The 21,307-nt window shown below is 28.6% G+C and overlaps 1 protein-coding gene across 3 annotated transcripts; it reads right to left on the reverse strand.

Moving 5' to 3' along the window:
* Window positions 1–1,961: 1,961 nt before the first annotated feature.
* On the reverse strand, window positions 1,962–20,900 carry LOC147816063 (FERM, ARHGEF and pleckstrin domain-containing protein 1-like). 3 transcript variants are annotated; one of them, XR_015431639.1, is made up of 6 exons: window positions 20,516–20,693; window positions 16,457–16,601; window positions 11,903–12,007; window positions 8,520–8,638; window positions 5,547–5,670; window positions 1,962–2,960 (listed from the first exon to the last, which is right to left on the reverse strand). XR_015431639.1 is itself a non-coding variant. In XM_087158072.1 (5 exons), the coding sequence occupies exons 2-5, from the start codon at window positions 16,574–16,576 to the stop codon at window positions 6,210–6,212; spliced, it is 477 nt and encodes a 158-aa protein (XP_087014198.1). In that variant the 5' UTR covers window positions 16,577–16,601; window positions 20,711–20,900; the 3' UTR covers window positions 5,694–6,209. The 3 variants fall into 3 exon arrangements, 2 of the variants coding, with proteins under 2 accessions (XP_087014198.1, XP_087014197.1); XM_087158072.1 differs by lacking the exons at window positions 1,962–2,960; window positions 5,547–5,670; window positions 20,516–20,693 and adding exons at window positions 5,694–6,342; window positions 20,711–20,900; XM_087158071.1 differs by lacking the exons at window positions 1,962–2,960; window positions 5,547–5,670 and adding an exon at window positions 5,711–6,342.
* Between the last annotated feature and the right edge of the window lie 407 nt (window positions 20,901–21,307).

The raw sequence follows: 21,307 nt of genomic DNA on the forward strand, positions 1-21,307 counted from the left end.
TACTTTCATTCTTTTAAAGAACACCATAATTTTTAAAGAACATGATAAAAACAGTTTATATTTTTATAAAACATGACTATGAGTGGAGACTTTGTTACAAATTCAGATATTTGGAACACCATGAAATTGGGGGGGGGGGGTAAAATCCATTTTAAAAATTAGATTCCATGAATAGAAATTAGGAAATTAAATCAGTGGACATCAGGCCAGTGATTAAAAGATATTACTAGTTCATACACATTTTCACTAGCCCATTTACTTTTCCTTAATAGATTTTTTGGTAAAAAAAAAACAAACATAAAAAACTGAATTTAAGCAAAACACGAGGCTGGGAATCGAAAAACCGAACCATAAAACCATCTTTTAGCATCAATTGCTGGTTCTGCAGTTTAGGGAATAGTCTGATAAAAAAAAGAGTTCAAATTGACTTCTGTTACAAATATATTTATTCAGTTATTGTATGAGGATAGAACTTAGGCAGATTGAGAATCGATTGCAGCACAAATTTTTGTTCATTTGAAGTTTTTTACATTTCTACATCGTTTAGAATAAAACAAGCTACTGTATTTCACATTTTGAAATGAAACAGTGAGTGTTTAGTTAATATGCTAGATCTTGCAAAGCATCGCCCTTTAGTATATTTATATAGTCACACTTACATTAACAACAACCTCCCAACAACGGCAAACTCTAAAAACGACCCCGTGCTTATGCCTACGTAACTGGTTACTGTTACTTCTAAGCTTTCATAATTTCATAGCAACATTTCATTAACAAAAGAAATTATGTTAGTTATTTTTATTTTTTGCTTATCTTTGGACTTCTCAATTTGTCAGCTAACTTCTCCTCATAATTAAAAACAGGCATTTTTAAATTCATTAGCATGGTTAAATAAGTACATAAAATTAATAAGCAAGCTTTGATCAGTAAAATGAAATAAAATGTTAAAAATATAGAGAAAACATGGCAAAAGATATAAAGATTTTTTAAAGGAGAAGAAAAAAATTATTAAAAATGTTTTTAAAACATATTTTCAAATTCGAAAATAAAATTTAAATTTAAAAAGTTTTTAATTAAAAAAAAGGTGGAGAATGAAATAAGGAAAAGATATAAACTTGTCATCAGCTCACACGATCATATCCTAAAAAATAATGGCACTTTCTAATATTGTATTAATATAGTCAAAGCAAAATATATCAATACAATAGAGTGAAGAACACTAAAAAATTGGAACGAATATAAAACTTATTAAGCAAAAAATTTAAAATGAAACAAAAAATGCAAAATAAAACAATCAGGCAATAAATAAATAAATAAATAAAAATTCAAGAAAATACAGAATAACCAAGAACTAAGGAATAAATTCTTTGTTTGATTTAGGATCACAAATTGCTCAAACAAAGAATTTCTAGAACTATGGATATATTAACCTTTAAAGGAAATAAAAAAATATTTGTATGCAACATTTCCACTGTGTAACAAAGTGATTTGTAAATTAAATTAAATTTGGTTGTGCATGCATGGTTTTATTTTTAGTTCTAGTTTTTCTGTACTTATTTTATTTTTTAAAAAATAGACTAAATTTTTATAATTGTAGTTCGAAAATTTAAACACCCTAGTAATAATTCAAAAATGAAATGTTTACATCACTTTTAATTTATTAATAAAGCATAAACAAAGTTTTATTAGTTAATAGCTAAGAATATGTCAACACTCAATTTATTTTAGTATAAATGAACATCTTAAAATTAAATTATTTGTAGTCAATTAATAATAAGTTTCTTTGAGCTAGCCCAGTATACATTTGCCCGGTATACCCTACTACACACTACAACTTAAAGTAACAAAATCAGGGTTAAAACTCAAATCTGGAAAAAAATTCCCTGTACACATCACACACAATATACTAAGAACACAATTACTGTGCTCTTATGGGAATTGTATTGGACTAACTATACTAGATTTTATTTCTGGAAAAAATTAGAGAAAGAAAGGAACATCTGAACATACTTTGCTATAGTAAATGAAATAGTTGGAATATCATCCTTAAATATCCAGAACCCAAATATAGAATAGAAATAAGCATACTATATGGGTATAAACAATAAGGTAATCCAAAAGAGGATAGAGTATACTTTGTGCTGCGTAGAATAAAGCCCAAATATAGGTGCAGAAATGAGTATACTATAGTTTTAATTCTACAAACAAGAACCTTCCTCAGTGTCTGAACACAAAATGTATGGTTTAGCCACTAATAAAGGTTCTTGCTTATACAGGGTTGCTACTCAAATCTGGAAAAAAAATTCCCTGTGTTTTATCTGTTAAGAGGAAAGAATTACTGCGCTCTTGTATGAGCTATATTGGAGTAATAATACTAGTTTTAATTGCTGGAAAAATTTACAGTAAAAAAAAACAAAACAATTGAACATACTTAAATAATGCTATAGTAAATAAAATAGTTTAGTACAGCTGAAATATCTTCCTTAAATATCCCATAGATTGCCCTTGGAGTGGTCACCATTTTTTTAAAAGACAAAAATAAATAACAAAATCCCCTGTATTTCTCCAGTTTGTTTAAAAAAAAAAAAAAACTCAATATTCCCTGCATTTTCCCTGTTAATTTTGATGATTTTTAAATTCCCTGAATTTTCCAGGTTTTCCCTGGTCTCCTTGTTATGTACCTGTTGTACCTATTTGTACCTGTATTTGAGCTTGATTCATGCTCTTTAGAATAAAGAACTTTGTGTATTTGATGAGTCATGCAAACACAATTTCTCAGAGACAAAGAACATTTCATACCTGAAGGATGATCCTCTGCTGAAAATTTTGGGTCTCATACACATTCTTTGCTTTGCATCGGAATATCGAAAAAATGCGTGATTTTCAATGCACTTTTTCCAAAAATTTTTACATTCATTTCGGCTATCAAAAACAAACTCCACAGTATCTTTATAGAAACCCTAGAAGTATATGAAAAAATTGACCTCAATACCTATTTTAAATTTTGTTAATCCTTAACAGTGAAGAAGAGCTTCACATATATGAATTATTTCAATTTGCTTAAAGCAAGATATAATTGTACATTTCTTATAATAAATGTAAGTTTTTTTTTCTTTAAATAATTTTTTTAAGATGAAAAATAGAGAGAAAGAAATGCCATTGGTCACTATAGTAACAAATTTAGACCATAGTTGTTAATGGGATGCAGTTTCTTTGCAGGATTGAAGTACAGGATTATTCATAATTCTCTACGGGGTTTCGAAGCGTTATAGTAAAAAAAAGAAGACGAATATGAAAAAAAAGAAATTATTCTGAAACTATTCAAGTTTTACTTGCATACATTACAGGTTTTCTATGTGTGAACCCTTGGTCACACGGCATACATCAATGCAATGGGTCCAGTTTCTGCCCGGAGGGAATTAGGAATAACCCTGTATTATGGCTGTTTCAGATGCATCTTATTTTGGATATGATGTAGGGATTTTTATCCCAGAAAAATGAAGTTCCTTAAAGGTATCAAAAAAATCCTTCTCTTAACATCTAGAATTTCTGTTAAGATAGACATTCAGCGATTAGAACTGATGCCTCCAGTTCAATCCCCAATAATTCAAATTTAAAAATAAAGTAATTGTTCTCAACGGACAGTTAGGAGCATGGGAAGAGATTCATGGTTGGCAATTTATCAAAAGATAATGTAGCTAAAAATAAAGACAATTCCCCATAATCAATATTAAATTTGAATGACGAAAGTGAATTGCTTAAAAAGAGAATTAGTATGACCATGTAACTGAAACATTTTTGGGGTAAGAAATACAGAGTTACAAATAGGTTTTTGATTTAGTCGTGACAGTGAATTAATGAGTCTTACATTAGTATTGAAATAAATTTACATTGATTGTTAAGAAAAGAATAAAACATTTTATATTCGCTTTATATATAATGTAACAAAAATTAAATAACTGGTTTAATTTAATTAAAATTTGCTTAATAATGATTCAAAAAATAAGTTTAAGAAATTTTAAAAGCTAGGAAATATGTAATGCCTATTGTGGCATCACAGTCACATTCTCCTAGTCCCACAATATGAATTTATTTAAAACATGTATGAAAAATACATGCTGAAAATATTATGTAGCATATAGCCTAAAAAATCTGGACTTTTTAAAACTCATAATAAGAAAAAAACAGTTTAAAATAATTTCAAATTAGAGACAAGCTGGATTTCATGTGCCATCATGTTAAAAAAATCAATTTTAAAGTCCATGCGAAAATTTTGAAAAAAGCAATCAACATATTCATAAAACAGTCGAACATTGAAATTGTAGTGAATTGAGTGTGTACTAAATTGTGTGTACAGGGTTGCCACAGCAGAAAAGGAACAAAAATAGTTGCTTATAGTACCCTCAAGAAGAAAAATAGTTGCCTGAAACTACGAAAATAGTTGCCTGAACAGGGTCAAAAATTTATTAAAAAATAGTAGCCAACTAACTAAAATTATAGCTTACTATGATTAGGACTGGGTGATGTCAGAAATTTTAAATCGTGATACATCGCGATATAGCGATGTATCGCAATTTAGCATATGTTCAAAAGTTACCTATGGCAAATCTTTAAATCAATGAAAAAGAAATAAAAAGAAATAAATCTATTACAAAAGAAAATACTAATTCTAAACAAATTTCACTATGACATTAATATCATTGCTTAATATTTTCAATTAAAATAATAAAGAAGTCAAAGCAAAAGTAAACCCAAGTTTTATTTCATTATTCTTAAATTAAAAATGATTTAAGATTTACTGGTTTAAAAATAATAAAACTGTAACAAAATATTTTACATAAATAAATTAAAAATTAGAAGAAAAAACTGAAAGTAGAAAACAAACCAAAGAAATGTTCACTTTAGAAAAAAAAATATTTTTTTAAAAATCATGCTTTTGAAACATCATTAGACCCTCTTTTATTAAATTATTTAAAAAAAATAGAACAATATCGTCTGAAAATAAAATTATGAGTTCGTACCTCCCAGGAATTATCAGGGAAACAAGATTCTAAAGAAAGTCAGGGAATTACCCCAAAACAGGGAATTGTCAGAGCCTTTTCCATTTTATTTTTTTTAATATAGGAGAGCTTTCTTTTTCTTATTTTAAAAATGTTATTCTTTTTTATAGTAATTTGGGTTCGATAAAACGGCGATAAACAACTTCTTCCAGCCAATTCAGAAATCCAGGATAATAATTGTCTTGAGAATTTCGGATAATTGGTTCTCAACGGCATTATAATATAGAAATATAACCATCAGCCTCAATTACATATTGTAAGGTGATTTTTAAAACTACTTTTAGGCTGGTTATGATAGATTGGTGATTTATAGGCTAGAAAACCATTTATCTAAAAAAAACTTTGAACTAAACCTAAGGAATCAGGTAGGAAAATTAATGTTTTGACACACGAATTAGTTGCAAGAATTATTATTTTTTAACTTCAAAAATTTTCCTGTCATAATTTTTTTAAAACATCTTTATACAGAAAAATTTGCATACATACACGATCTTTCTGTGGTTTTCCATAATTTTTTTTTCTAACTCTTCATCTTGATATGCAACAAATTTATACTTTGTTAAATAGGAATGATCAATGCACACTTCAGGATTAAAATCACTAAGATCAGCTGAAATTCAAGACAATAAAAGTTAAATATCAATAAAGAAACTAATACAGCACATGTATATATGCAATTTATATATGCTCTAATACATTACATCTTTTCAATTTTTAATCCTTATTCAAAGTATCAATAGCACAGTTATTGGAATATAGTATGCACCATTGAAAGTAAGTGTTTTAACACAATCAGCTGAAATCTAAAATCAAATAATCTAAATCTTTTTTTTTTTAATTATCAGATGTACAGAAAAATCTCATATCTCACCATATTATGTACATCTCGTATCTCACTGTATAATGTGCAATGTACATCTTATATTTTGCAACACTGACCAAGTTGAAGCACAAAGCAAATTCAAGACGTCATTGCCTGACAAGGCTTACATTCACACACATCTGTGAGTACATAAGTATTTCTAAGAAGTTGCAAAATTTTAAATTTCAAAGATTAATGTCTCCATGCAAAAATAGTTCATAAATGCAAAAAACAATCTGTATAATACCCAAGAGCTGGCAGCCATACAATCAATTGAACAGATATCATTAAAGCATCACATTAGAAAATTTAATAAAAAGTAAATGAACAATGTAAGAGAGCAAAACTGCAGCAGTGCTATCATTGCATTGTAAAGCACCACTTATGAAATCCTTTTTGATTTGCAAACCAAACAGATATCTAAAGAAGATAAGAGAATATTTGAGAAAAAAAAAAGGTTCAATATTAATTCAACAAATATACTAAGTTTGATTTTAAAAAAATAAACTATTCCACATCCTCTCATTTTAAAATAAAAAGTATAGAGTTTGATTAATCGAGTAATTTTTCCGAGCCAGTTATTTTATGACTCTTATACATAATAAATGTGATAATGTTAAATGTTATAATGTTAAAGTTATAACAGTTGGGCTGAAAAGTTCGTAGGCTGACACATAGATGGGGCTACTATTATTAAATACATATGATATTTAGTTAGTTCTAACCTTTGAAAGACACGTGTATAAATTTGACAGCTGTCGGACTATTAGTTTGCGAGATATAGTATTTTTAGTGAAGCAACTTTTGTTAGTTTAAAAACAATGGATAAAAAGGAATTTCGTGTGTTTTTAAAGCATTGCTTTTTAGCGAAAAAAATACTCTTGAAGCCAAGGCTTGGCTTGGGAAACATTATCCGGACTCTGTACCAGGAAAATCAACCATTGAGAAGTGATTTGTTAAGTTTAGACGAGGCGAAATGAGCACCAACGACGATGCACACAGTAGTCGCCCCAAGGAGGCTGCTACCGACGAAAACATCAAAAAAGTCCACAAAATAATTTTAGATTACCGTAAAGTGAAGATGATCAAAATATCTGAGACTCTAGAGATATCAAAGGAACGTGTTGAGCATATCTTGAATGAATATTGGGGTATGCGAAAGCTCTAGGCAAAGTGGGTGCCACACGAGCTCCCAATTGGACAAAAAAAACAACGAATTGATGATTCTGAGCTGTTTTTGAAGCTGTTTAATCATAATAAACCCGAATTTTTGCATCAATATGGGACAATGGGTGAAACATGGCTCCATAATTTCACACCGGAGTTCAACCAACCGTCAGTCGAGTGAACTGTACGAGACGAACCAACTCCAAAGCGTGGAAAGGCGCAACAGTCAGCTGGCAAAGTTATGGCGTCAGTATTTTGGGATGCTCATGGTATAATATTCATTGACTATCTAGAAAAAGGGAAAAGCTATCAACAGCGACTATTACATAGCGCTATTGGAGCGTTTGAACTACAAAATCGCTAAAAAACGGCCCCATTTGAAGAAGAAGAAAGTGCTGTTTCATCAAGCAATGCACCGCGTCACAAGTCAATGAAAACGATGGTAAAATTATATGAATTGGTCTTCGAATTGCTTCCGCATCCACCGTATTCTCCAGATCTGGTCCCCAGCGACTTTTTCCTGTTCTCAGACCTCAAGAGAATGCTTGCTGGAAAGAAATTTGGCGCCGATGAAGAAGTAATCACCGAAACAAAGGCATATTTTGAGGCTAAAGAAAAATCATACTATAAAAATGGTATCGAAAAATTATATGACTGCTATAATCGTTGTATCGTCCTTGAAGGAAACTATATTGAATAATAAAATGGAATTTTATCAAAAAATAATTTTTTTTCTATGTTTTCCTACGAACTTTTCAGCCCAACTGTTATATATAAAATAAATGTTATTATGTAAAAATGTGAATCCAACCTTTTTTAACAGTTATTGTCAACCAAGGTGACCAGAAAAGAAAAAAAAAATCCCTGATTTTTCCAGTTTGGTTACATCAAATTATCTCAATTTTTTAACACATGGAGTACATATATTTTTTAAGTTATCTAATTTTCATGTATCAAATACATTGCAAAACATTTACATATTCCATTAGGGACAAAAGTAAACATTTATTTTTTTAAAAAAAAGAAAAAATCGTTTACTGTTTAAGGAGTATTTAAGCTTCTGCTGAAGTCGATTATGTTGCATTCTTTCTTTCTTTTCGTTACTCATTTGTCACTCTGTTAGTGAGAGTATGTCTACCAGTTTAATAAGTTTTGAAAATAATTTTATTGCTACAGAAACTTCGTTTTTTATTTGTTTCGTTGACAAACAGATACAATGATATTCTGCGAAAATCTCAGATGTCAGTTTTGAGGTACGCGGAATTCCACAAAAAAAATCTCATGCCCCACTACTAGTTTCTAGAACAGGAGGAATTATACGAGAAATACGGATTTCAGGGATAGACCTATGATATAACCACCCCTGGTGTTTACACTATTGCTATATACATACATATACAGAACAGAGAGAAATAATTCTTGTGAATTACCTTGTGAATTCATCCTCTAGTTGTACAGGGTCTGGAGTGTGAAACTTAACACAAAAATACATACTTGGAAAAAAAGAATGCAGCTGTGAACATAATGGTTTGAGGACATCCAACCAGTACTGAAATTCAATAAATGAATAGAAAAGATTAATTGAAAAATTGAAAGTAGAAAACAAACAGTAAAACATTTTACAAGAACTTTAACGGCAAAAATCTTGTTTGAAGGTTTTAACAACTATAATTTCTCATTATTTAAGCAACTGAAAAACAGATCAGCGCCTGTGAATCAAATGAATTATTGTAAATGACACTAGACGATTATCTAACTATAATGTGTCCTACATAGTGCTTAGATTTAATGTTCAAGAATTGCAAAGAAATAAAAAAACAATTAAAAAAAAGATTTTATTTTTTGAGTTCCATTCTAGACGATAATTATATACTTATCTTAATAAGCAGGATTTGAAATTAGTAGCAATAAGTTGATCCAGGGCGGTTGATAATATTTCTCATAATCTGAACTAATTAAAACACTTTACACAGAGTTGTATTAACTAGTTCAGATTCAATTCAGAAGTTGTAAAAATTGACATCAAATTTTCTTGTTATTAAATGTTTCCTGTCATTAAAAAATTCACTTAGTCATTGAAAGTCATTTTAGTAAATGCTCGAATCAGAAAATGAGTTTAAAGGACATGAAAATGTTTATACACACATAAATAGTGTTACAGCAGCCAACAACAAATTTTAATTTGTTATAACAATTTCTAACAAAAATTAAATGGAAATGACCTTTAAAATACTATTTAAACACGTGCAATTATAAGGAACTAATAATAAGAAAAAATATTTCCAATTGATATCCTAATGTTCATTTATAAGAACAACTTAAAAGATTTTTTTTTTCTTAACTTGTAGATAAGTTTAAGAATTTCGTTAACAATACTACTATCTGTAACAAATGGTAAATTTTCCTTGAGCAAATTAAAAGCTATAAAAAAGGTCTTTGGTTTAAGGTCTACAAAGACACAAATGAGACTAAATTCCTCAGCAATAATTTCTATCGCAAAATAATTTAAAATGAAGGGTCTATGAACTCTTTGTATCTGCTAAAGTTTATCTGGGCTAAAGCTTTTAAAATGCAAGTTAAAAATATAAACTTACTTTTTATAATGCATTGATAAAACAAGAGGTAGTTTAAAATACAGAGGGCTGCAAGAGGATTAATGTATCGACTAAACAAGAAGTAGTTTTGCTTAAAAATTATTACCTATAAGTTCAATTCATTACTGTCCCACTTTCTATTTAAATTAAATTTATAGCATTTAATTTTGAATATTTATTTAAATTATATATTTTATTACTAAATCTTGGAATTTTTTAATTTAAATATATCTTGCAAAGAGCAATATAAAACAAACAGTTTTCAGAGAAAAATTTTGCTAGTAGAATGGATAATTTAACCTCTTACTGCCTGATTTATTTTACCAAAATTTTGACAAAAAAAGGGGGGGAAAAGGCACGAAGTAAACCAGCTGCAACTGAGGAACATCAGGATGAGCACATTTTTACACTCAAACACTCTCAATGTATACATACAATGTAATGTATGTTATGAAAGAAAAAACTGAGAATGATGTGCTAGAACAGTAGAACAGAATGGAGAACAAAATAAAAATTAATAATCATCAATTTAAAAAAAAAACTTTTTTATTTTTTATACATAAAATATGAATTAAAAGCTGATGCACTAATTTTTATAAAGAAAAACTACAATTCATGGATATTTATTTATGACATTTGTTATATCTGTCATTTCCAGAAAGTAAATAATAAATAAATATATATTTAATTATGCTAACTTTTGTATTTGATATTAAGAGAAAATTTGTTTAATTTTATTACGAATTTTGATTTGGTCTAGACTGGGAAAAGGAGTATTATAATTGCAAGATAATATTGTGTAAATAATATTGTGCAAAATATTGTATAATATTACTTATTTACAATGAATTTAGTATTTATTTTCACATGTTATTCTAATTTCAGGGCATTGAAAGTTTTAGCAATATAAACATCAAATAAATATACAATACATTGTTAAATCAATTTTTTTTTTATAGTTTTAGATATAGTTTTAAGAAAATACAAATAAAATGAGGAAGAGGAACTAATTCAGTCTTTATTTGCAAAATCACAGCAGACATATCATTGAAAGGGCATCTATCTGTTGAAGGTGTTCAATGATGAATTACAAATTCTATCACTGAAATTAAATGCTAAATATTTGCATATTTAATTTAAAGAGGACACACAGGTATCAATGAACAAATTTACAAGTTGATTTTAACTAAAAATCAACTTTTTCTCTTATTAAATTTAACACTACAGCACGTTTGAGAATTGTTTATCTTACAGAGTATCTGCCACATTTTAGAGTTTCAAATCCATGACTTTTCATGACTAATTCTACGAATTTTTCATGACTTACCAAAGTTACTATTTTCTCCACAAAAACACAACAATAAATTTCAAAAAGCATTATAATGACATTACCTAATAGAAATGATAGGTATAACAAAACTATTATACTCTGCATCTTCAAATTTATTGATTTTAAACTTAAAAAACAGAGTAAAGAAAGAGTTAAAGCAATAAAATTGCTGGAAAAAAAATACAAAAACAAATAACTAAATAAAGTTAGATATATGTAGTAATTTAAATCTGTTTCATTTATTCTTAAAAGTAAGTGTAATATAAAAAGTGAAAACTAGAATTTTAAATTGATAAAATAAAAAAACAAATAATAAATAAATAAAAAATTTCTGAAATCACAGAAGTTTTAAAGATAATTCACTCTAGAAATGATGTTCTTACTTGCATTTTTTTGAAAGAACATAAAAACATTTTATATTTTAATAGAATATGACTATGAGTGGGTATTTCGCTATAAATTTAGATATATTTGGAACATTGGAACACTGTGAAATTGGGAGAGGAGTTAAATTCCATTTTTAAAATTAGATTTTTCAGCGACCTAAACCCATGACTTTCCAAGATTTTTTCTTAAAAAAAAGTTAAACTCACGACATTTCATAACAAATTTTGTTTAATACCGAAATCCATGACTTTTCAGGTGTGCAGATACTCTGATCTTAACATCAAGTTAAACTGCACATGGAAAACAAAGCTAAATAGATTTGAACGGCAAATGAAGCCAAAGCTTAGTGTCTGTATATTGACCACAGCACGAGCAACGTCAATTAGATATTAGCACTTAGTTCTCACTAATATCAAGCATTTCAAACCTGTACAAACAAGCCTTAAAATATTTAACAATAAACAATTTAGAAAAATCAAATTAAAAATTGTTAATTTAATACCTTTTTCCATTTTTCATCCTCACATTCCAAACCAAAGTAATCTACTTCCAGTAAGTTAATGCGCTTACAAACCTTTTCAAAGAGCAACTGACCAAGTGTTTTGGCCTGTAGAGAGAAAATATAATTATATATAACACACATTCTCATTTAGTAATTAAGTAATTGAAATAATATCATTTAGTAATTAAGTAATCTCATTTAGTAATTGAAACAAATATCACAATAAAATAAAATACACTCAGCTTTTTCATTTGCATTTATGAACACAGGAAGACTAAATCAACTCCGCAAAAGGGTCTTGACATGTAAAAAAATTAAACTTCAAAAAGTTTAAGTTTTTGACATGCTAAGATTATGATGCAGAATTTACTGAGTCATACTGCACCGCCATTTTAACGAATTTAGAGTCTGCGACCCACAACAAAGTCATTGTTATCGATAACATTGAGTATAATTCATAGTATTTATAAAACAAAGTTTACAAATTTAAAATACTTAAAATTTGTATACAAGTACGTTGTTTAAACTAAATTTGGGATTTTTTGTGATTAGTGATTGGTCTTGATATATCAAAAAACTAAACTTCAGAAGGTTTAAATTTTTGGCATGTCAAGATCATGGAGCAGAATTTATAGAGTCAAACTGCATGGCTATCTTAACGAATTTAAAGATTGCAATCACCAACAAAGACAGACAGAGATTGTTATTAAGAACATTCAGCATAATTTAAAGCATTTATGTAACAAAGTTTACAAATTTAAAAATTGTGTACAAACAGTTTTTTTTTTTTTTTAAATAATGTGTTTTCTTGCGATTATAGTGATTGGTCTGAACATGTAAAAAAATTAAACTTCAAAAAGTTTAAATTTTTGACACATTAAGATCATGGTGCAGAATTTACTGAGTCAAACTGCACTGCTATCTAAACGAATTTAAAGTCTGCGACATTAACAGCGAAAACATTCAGTATAATTCAAAGTATTTATGTAACAAAGTTTACAAATTTAAAATATTTAAAAATTGTGTACAAACATGTTTCTAAACTAAATTTGGGATCTTTTGTGATTAGAGATCAGTCTTGACATGTCCAAAAATTAAACTTCGGAGAGTTTAAATCTTTGACACATCAAGATCATGGTGCAGAATTTACAGAGTCAAACTATACCGCTATATAACAACTTCAAAGTCAGTGATCCTCAACAAAGTCAGATGGAGATTGTAATTGAAAATGTTCAGCATAATTTTATGTAACAAAGCATAATTTTATGTAACAAGTATTTATGTAACAAAGTTTACAAAATTAAAAATTGTTTACAAACACGTTTTTAAACTAAATTTGAGATTTAGTGTTATGAGGATTGTCTTTTTAAATTGCGAGATTAATCTGCAGATGCTGTGATAATCTGCTGTGTCAGTTACAGAGCTGGCAGGTTTCTGCTTCATAGGTCAAAACTCAGTATAACCATTTATCTACTCTCACTAGTTAAGCATTGTCTTTGAGTTATATTACATTTTAATAATGCATCTTTTAAATTATGCAATATTTAGACACATATTTTGAAGGTCCGTCCTATAATTTCAAATGTTTGTGCTATGATTATGAAGCTTCAACAGCAAGTGTAGAAGTAAAATTTAGCTCCAAAACTTAAATCTCATTTGAAATTTTTTAATATGTCCATTCGGGCTGGACAAGTGAAAAACAAAATTTTCTCATACAATTCATTACCAACATATTAATGTAATTTAAACTACAAACACCTTTTCTTTTGAATTATTTAAGAGATAATATTAGTCATGTTCGTAAGATTACAAATCTATTTAATCAAAAACGGGCTTTACTAGAAGCCAGAGCCGGATTATACCTTTCATAGGCCCTAGGCACAGAGCCGGATTATACCTTTCGTGGGCTCTAGGCATAGCCGTTTTTGGGCAATCCCCTCCTTCCCACACTCCTCCCCTCTTTTCAAAATATATGCTGAAATTTTCTTGCATATTTTTTTTTTACATTTTTATTAATATGGATTTTAATTTACAAATTTGTTTATCGAACTTTATCTGCAATACCGACATACTGCCAATATTGCAGTCGATATCGATAATACCATTATGATTAGTTTGATCGATAACTATGTTAAAGATAAACTAGTGAATACTTTTCCTAACGTTCATATTGCATTAAGAATATATTTGTCGATTCTTGGATCAAATGCAGAAGGAGAAAGATCTTTCTCCAGGTTAAAACTGATAAAAAATTATTTGCGTTCAACAATGAATCAAGATAGTTTGGCATCGCTCGCACTTATGTCTATTGAATACGACATTTTGCGTAGTTTGGAATTCGACAGCATAATACAAGATTTCGTTGAATCCAAAAATCGCAAAAAAGTAATATATTAGATCATAAGATTCTGCAAAATAATTTATTATCGAAAAATATTATATTTTTATTTGTATCTTCATAATTTTGTACAAAATACACTTGTTGTTTTTAAAACTAAATTATTTTTGTCAACAAATTTTTTTCTCCCAAGTTTTTTGTAGGCCCCTGAATTTCGTAGGCCCTAGGCACGTGCCTAGTGTGCCTATAGGTTAATCCGGCCCTGCTAGAAGCTCATAGGAAATTGATTAATACTTATTTATTCTTGATTTTATGTCAGGTAAACACAGTAAAATCTATATCAATGGATAGCATACAGGGAATAACCTACACTATATAAGTATTTTGAAAACCGTCTGAAAACACATGTTTGTTTCCTTAAAAGTTATGTTTTTAAAATTTTAAAATCAACAGTAATTGAAATAAAATAAAAAATAATAAGTTATATAAAGTGAAAGCAGTAAATCTTGACTATAATGTATAGGCCATGATCAATAACATTATTTTCTTAGGAAATAATATTATGTAAAGTTAATCCTTTTTTGTCTTCATTTTTTTTTTTTTTTTTGATGATTTAAACTTCTAAAAATATGTTTTGTTTAGTCTAATGATGCAAAATCCCCAGGAAAGGCTAACAAATAATAACTAAAGAAAAATTAAACCTATTTTAAATTTTTAAATAATGTCTCAGCCTCTTAAATTTCATGATTGATTGTGATAAATAATTATTCATCTTTTTTCTTACACTGTATAATGGTCCTAGGTTTGATCCTCGGGCCGGGCAAAGTTGACTCAGACTTTCATGCCTTCAGTGGGTCGATAAATGAGTACCAAGCATGCTTGGGAACTAAACACTGGGGGTTTTGCGTTCGGCTGACCACCTAACCGGAACATTTGCTCCTGCACCCCAGAAGCCCCAAGGTCAAGAAAACTGAGATGGGCACAGTAGGCCTTGGCCCTCTATGGGGTGTCGCACCACTGAATTTAGTTCAGTATAAACACATGAATTTAGAAAATAAACTGAATGAAAAACATGCACTTGAATTTAGTAATATTCGTTGTTGCATTTAAAAACAAAAAATAGTTTCATCTAAAACAATGAGATACTGCTCAGTATCTTGTTCAGAGTCACAGAGATGACCAAGAAACTCACTTTAATATTTAATAAATATCCAAAGATATCCCAAGATGAAATAGTAGAGCCAGTTGCAATGATTAAGGGGATAGAGCACTCACTCTCCAGCAAGATCTTTTAGCCTTGAATTCCAGCAATGGCTGGTTGATAGGAAAACTGCTTCATACGAACCACATTGCTGACATAAATATCCTCAGAGATAAACATAGAGCATAGATTAGAATCCCCCTACCGCGAGCCAAAATGGCCCAGGGAATAGAGCGTTTGCCTTACAATAAGGTGAACCACAGTGCTGGCGTGAAATATCATCAGAGGTAGGCGTATCATGTGTTAGAATCCCTTCGCAGTCAGACTAATTGTGAGAGGTTCTCGTGGTCTTCCTTTCCATGTAACGCAAAAGCAGGTTAGTTCCATCAAAAAGTCATCCACAAAGGCTAATTTCCCCCAATAATTGATCCATGAGTTCCCTTGTCTTCTGGATTGGGTTTAAAATTACAAGTACAAGTACCTTGGTAATCGTAAACCCAAGAAATTGGGTCGGCTGATTATCAATGGTTATAAATTAAAATAAAATCCCACTGCCGGACTAACTGCAAAAGGCTTCCATAGTTTTTCTCTCAAGTATGCACTATTTTGGAACTTAATGAAATTTAGATTAAGATGATGATATACGAGATTTTGAATGCTCAAAATTAATACGGCAGTTAAAAACTACTATTTTAAATAGTCTGGTGATATAATGTCATTAAAAGTCTACCAACTAACTCAAAAACTCGTAAGGCTTAATTGAATGTGGGAGCTTGTTCAATGAGCTAGGATAATTATTTTGAAATTAAGGCTTGACAAACTTCAATTTTTAAAAATAGTAGAAATAAGCATATAGTTTAATGGTAGAAAATAATCTAGTTTTTTTTTTTTTTTCTTTCAGAAAATGGCTAAAAAATAATATAAAGTAATTTAAGAAAAATAAAACATTTTATTGACTTTCAAAAAAATTATATCAGGATTTGAGAATTACAAAAAAAATAATAATAATAATTACCTGCAGTTGAAAGACATGACTTGAATCATCTAAGAAAAAAACGGTAATATTCATAAATTTTTTACTCCTACGATGAGATGGTTCATAGAGATCAGATGACTTGCTCAATTTTGATGTCATAATTGTAAACTACTATGCAATATATCTGGAAAAGAAAAAAATAAAGTATTTACTTTATTAAGAAATCATAAAAATTTCAACTGATTAGTGAATGATTAATTAGTGAATTTGACAATTCAATTCAATTAATTAGTGAATGTGACAATGAACTAGTTAGTGAATGATTCGCAATTTATTTTTAAAATCCAAATGGCTAACATCTGATTTCAATCTCTATTAATTAATATATATAAAATTTTATTTAACAAGTTTTTCTGTGATTTGAAAATTTTATAATAGAATATTTAAGCAGCATATTCATTATTTGGAAAAATTCTAGAAAAAAAATAACATAAAACCAAAGAGCAGGGTTGGCAGGTTTTTGACATGTGACAGTTTTTGATAGTTTAAACCATGGTTTAAACCGTCACGTCAAAAACCTCACTGTCAAAAATGTCGAAAATATCAAAAACCTATATTCATATGTGAAATTTAATTAATACATAAAATTTATATATTTTTTAAAGGATAGTGTTTCTAAATATGTTCTAGAAAAAATAAATTTAAAATTTTGAAGAAACACTTATATTTTGAATAGTAACCAAAATCTTGTACTTTTGAAAACTCACATCTTTTGTAATATTATGTATTCATTTTCATGTGTTATTGAAAATCTGCAGTGATATTATTAAGAAATTTATTTATAACCAAATTTAGTGTATAGTATAGATTATACTAAAAATTAGACATTTTTAAAGATAAACAATAGCAGTTTTGTACATTAGACATCTTCTTTTAAAGAAAAGTCTTTTTAATATTCTTTTAAATCTTCTTAATAATCTTTTTAACATAAGACAATAGAAAATTTAAGTGCTTTCTGTTAAATACACAGAGTAGTTAGTTTCGATTTACAGTATATTCAGCCTATTCATTTACTATGCTGAAAATTTAGTTTATCCAAATACTTGTGAATTTCATTTTGCTGAATATGATATAGCTTTGTTGAATATCTAAATATTCAGCTGTTGAATAATTACTTCTTGCTTTCAAGATATGCATTATTTGTATTCTTAATACAAGTGGAGAAAAAGAAAATTAAGAGATAAAAATTGTTTTAAAATGATAAGTGTAATAATTATAAATAAATATAATAAACAATATGAATTATATTTATCATTATTCATAAATATAACTACTTTTAAATTCAAATTAACATACTGGATAATAAAGATATTCGGTATAACATTAAAAAAAATTTTTATGCACTTGTATCTTATATCAAGTTTGTATTTATACAACATAACTTGTAAGTTCCTTATAAATATTAGTTATATGTTCCTTATATGTCAAAAATGCATAGTAATAAACTTTTAATTTTCTTAAGTATCAAAAAGAAGAAAAAAAATTTAAATATAAATATTTAAACAATTTTTGTGCAAAAATTTTTCTTTCTGCACATGCATTTGAATATAAATTTCTGAGATTTTAAATCTGTTATTTTACCTTAATTTTAATTAAACAATATTTTAAAACCTGCTGATTACCTATAGTATAATTAAATTTCAATCTAATGCATGGCAACTGTTGGTAGTTTTGAAGTTTATATATTTTCTTGGCAAACTTCAGTTTTTGACATTTTTGACGGGTTTTTGACGGTTTAAACCAGTATTATACCCTTGTCATGTCAAAAACCACTTTTTGACGTCAAAAACCCAACCCTGCCAAAGAGTGTCACAAACAGAATTAGAAAATAAAAAATTTCTGAAAAACTCTCAATGCCTGGCAGCTTTCTGCGAGTAAGACAAAAATTATTGCACTTATTAATTAAAATGATTAAAATTAAAACATGCATACAAAACAATTTTAATACATACAATACAATTTTAACATACAAAACGAATGTTAAAATTATTTTGAGAAAGGGTATCAAGAAACAAGAGAAAGATATCAAAAAATTCAATAAGTTGCAACAAAACTTCAATACGTCAAATTTAATAATAACCGAAATTGCAATAAAGCTTTTAGTAAGGTGAAAAAGAATATTTCATGTTAGAAAACCAAGAGGGAAAAAAATTAGATAAATAAGCAGGGAAAAAATAATTTTAAAAAATCAAGAAAATGTTTTAAAACATATAAATAAGTTATTCTAAGATGCTCTTATATAATAACTTATTGATATAATATAAGCCATTAAAATATATAAATAAGTTATTATATAAGAGCCTCTGGGATAGGTTGAAAAAATCTTGTTCATTCAGTTTAAAGAAAAAGAAAAAACAAAATGTAAAGAAAATCTGAAATTTTGATATGCACAAAGTTTAGTTTTTTCCCTCTCATTAAAGTAGCATGAACAAAAAAAGGACTTTTTTTTTCTTAATTCACATGTTTGCCTAGCTAGAAAACTTTTGTTAAAACTATTTTGGGGCAAGTTCCTTTATTCAATTACAAAATGTAAAATTTCCCTCATAAAATTAGAGAGAAAAAAATTATTTTTCATCTAAACTGCTACTTAAAATGCAGCATGCTTAAAATTAAAATGTTTCAGAAATGACTTTAAAAAAAGCTTATAACAGATTGCTTACTGATCACATCGCCCATACAGAATTAACAATTCTAAGTAAAGCATTTTCACAACTTTATAATATAAAATACATTGCAAATTATGCTTAAATTAAAAGCATTTTGTATTAAAGTGTCTTTTTTTTTTTTGGTTCACAGGTGTGTAGCCAAATCCCTCAACAAAAAATAAGCACCTTTAAAGTACTTTTGAAGCTCTAAAAAAATATTTTTAAGCACTATATACATTAACAAAATGCAAAATAATTTTAAAAGACTTTACATGATCATGATAAAATAATGAGTTTCTGACAAAGAACTCTTTTCTTGATCATATTAGCCACCAATTCTTGATCAATATTTCAATATTCTTGATCATATTAGCCAACAGATAGAGAGATTTTTCGGTTCGATTTCAGAGGGCCTGAATTTGAGAATATTTTGCAAAATGCAGTAGAGTTGCACATGAGAGTGCAAGAAGCTCACCGAATCCAGCTCAGTAGACGCACATGTGGACTCCCTAGTATTTCATCAAATATGTAAAATGATTGAAGCTATCATATGTTACGGACCAACGGTACGCGAACGAATTTCGGTTTAATGAACTGTGGAAACGTTGAATAAAACAATGTGAAAAACACGCTTTTGCATAATACACAGCAAAAATCAACATGGTAAAGAAAAAAAATATAATTTTCGAAAAGGGAAAATGAAGCACTTATTAAAATCACCCCAGGAAAAAAGCACCTTTGAAGGCTTTTAAAAAACGAAAATCAAAAATAAGCACCTTTAAGCACTTCTTAAAAACGCTACGCACCATGATTTAATATAAGAATTCATCACAAAATTGTAATTAATATATAACACACATTTATATTCATAAAAGTGACAAATAACTTTTTAAATAACCTAGTCATTAAGGAAAAAAAACACAAAGCCATTATAATTTGCGTGAAGTATATATATATATATACATATATATTCCAAAATAAGGAAGAGAGATTGTAATGGATATAAATTTGCTTTGCAAAGCTATTTTTAATAGACTTAAAGGTAGTGCTTAAAAAAGGAACATAAAGCAAAGCATGCCTAAGAAAATACAAAAGGGCTTCTACGATTCATATAAATGAGGCATGATGAGGACAGGTATCAACATAGAAAAATTATATAAAGGAAAAAAAAAATGGATAGCACAAAAAAATTTGCACAAATGTGATAATCCTTTAAAAAAAAAATAGGGAGAATCCTTCATCCAAAAAAATTTACATTTATTTTCATACATATTTTCTCTCATAAACAATTTTCAAACTAGTTATTAAATGTATTGTGATGATAGTCAGAGAAATCTCTTTTTTTTTAAAATGAATTCCAGATAGAAGTAAATATCAATATTGTAATAATTACCAAACGCAGTAAGCAAAAACAACAATCGATGGTTTTAACAACTAATGATATCAAGTAATGAACTAATACATATTATACAATTAAAGTTAAAAGATATTTCGAAAAGAAAATTCATAACTCAACGTTTACAGGCCCAAAAATATCAACACCCACTTGCTAATAACAAATATGTATTTGCTTTTGTATCAAACTTACGATTTGGCTTATAGCTTCTGTAGAGCAAAATTAGGTGAGTTAATCGTTAATTGGATGCTGGAAAATTACGTGTATGAGCTTGTTGTTGCTGTTGTAGTTCATTTACGTCGCACTAGAACTACACAATGGGCTATTGACGACGGTATGGGAAGCATCCCTCAGGATGATCAGAAGACATGCCATCACACGATTCCCAGCAGATCACCGAAGTCAAGCATCACTGGCTGCGGTCAGTGGGCGAGCAGGTGACCCACTTGGATCAGTCTGCGCAGGGACCGAGGGAGTGCGGTATTAGTCCTCGTTAAACTGCTCTACCGTAAAGTGCTCGACTTCGCGTGCAGGTCGCCGGGCTACCGAAGCGGGGGTGCCATCCCTTCCGCAGAGGATCAAAATTGTGATGGCATGTCTTCGGATCATCCTCCGGGATGTTTCCCAGACCGTCGCCAATAGCCCATTGTGCAGCTCTAGTGCGACGTAAATTAACAACAACAAATATATATATATATATATATATATATATATATATATATATATATATATATATATATATATATATATATATATATATATATATATATATATATATATATATATATA

This window comes from Parasteatoda tepidariorum, chromosome 2 (assembly GCF_982258835.1).
Source record: "Parasteatoda tepidariorum strain Cologne lab strain chromosome 2, Ptep-v5.0, whole genome shotgun sequence".
Lineage (NCBI taxonomy): Eukaryota > Metazoa > Arthropoda > Arachnida > Araneae > Theridiidae > Parasteatoda > Parasteatoda tepidariorum.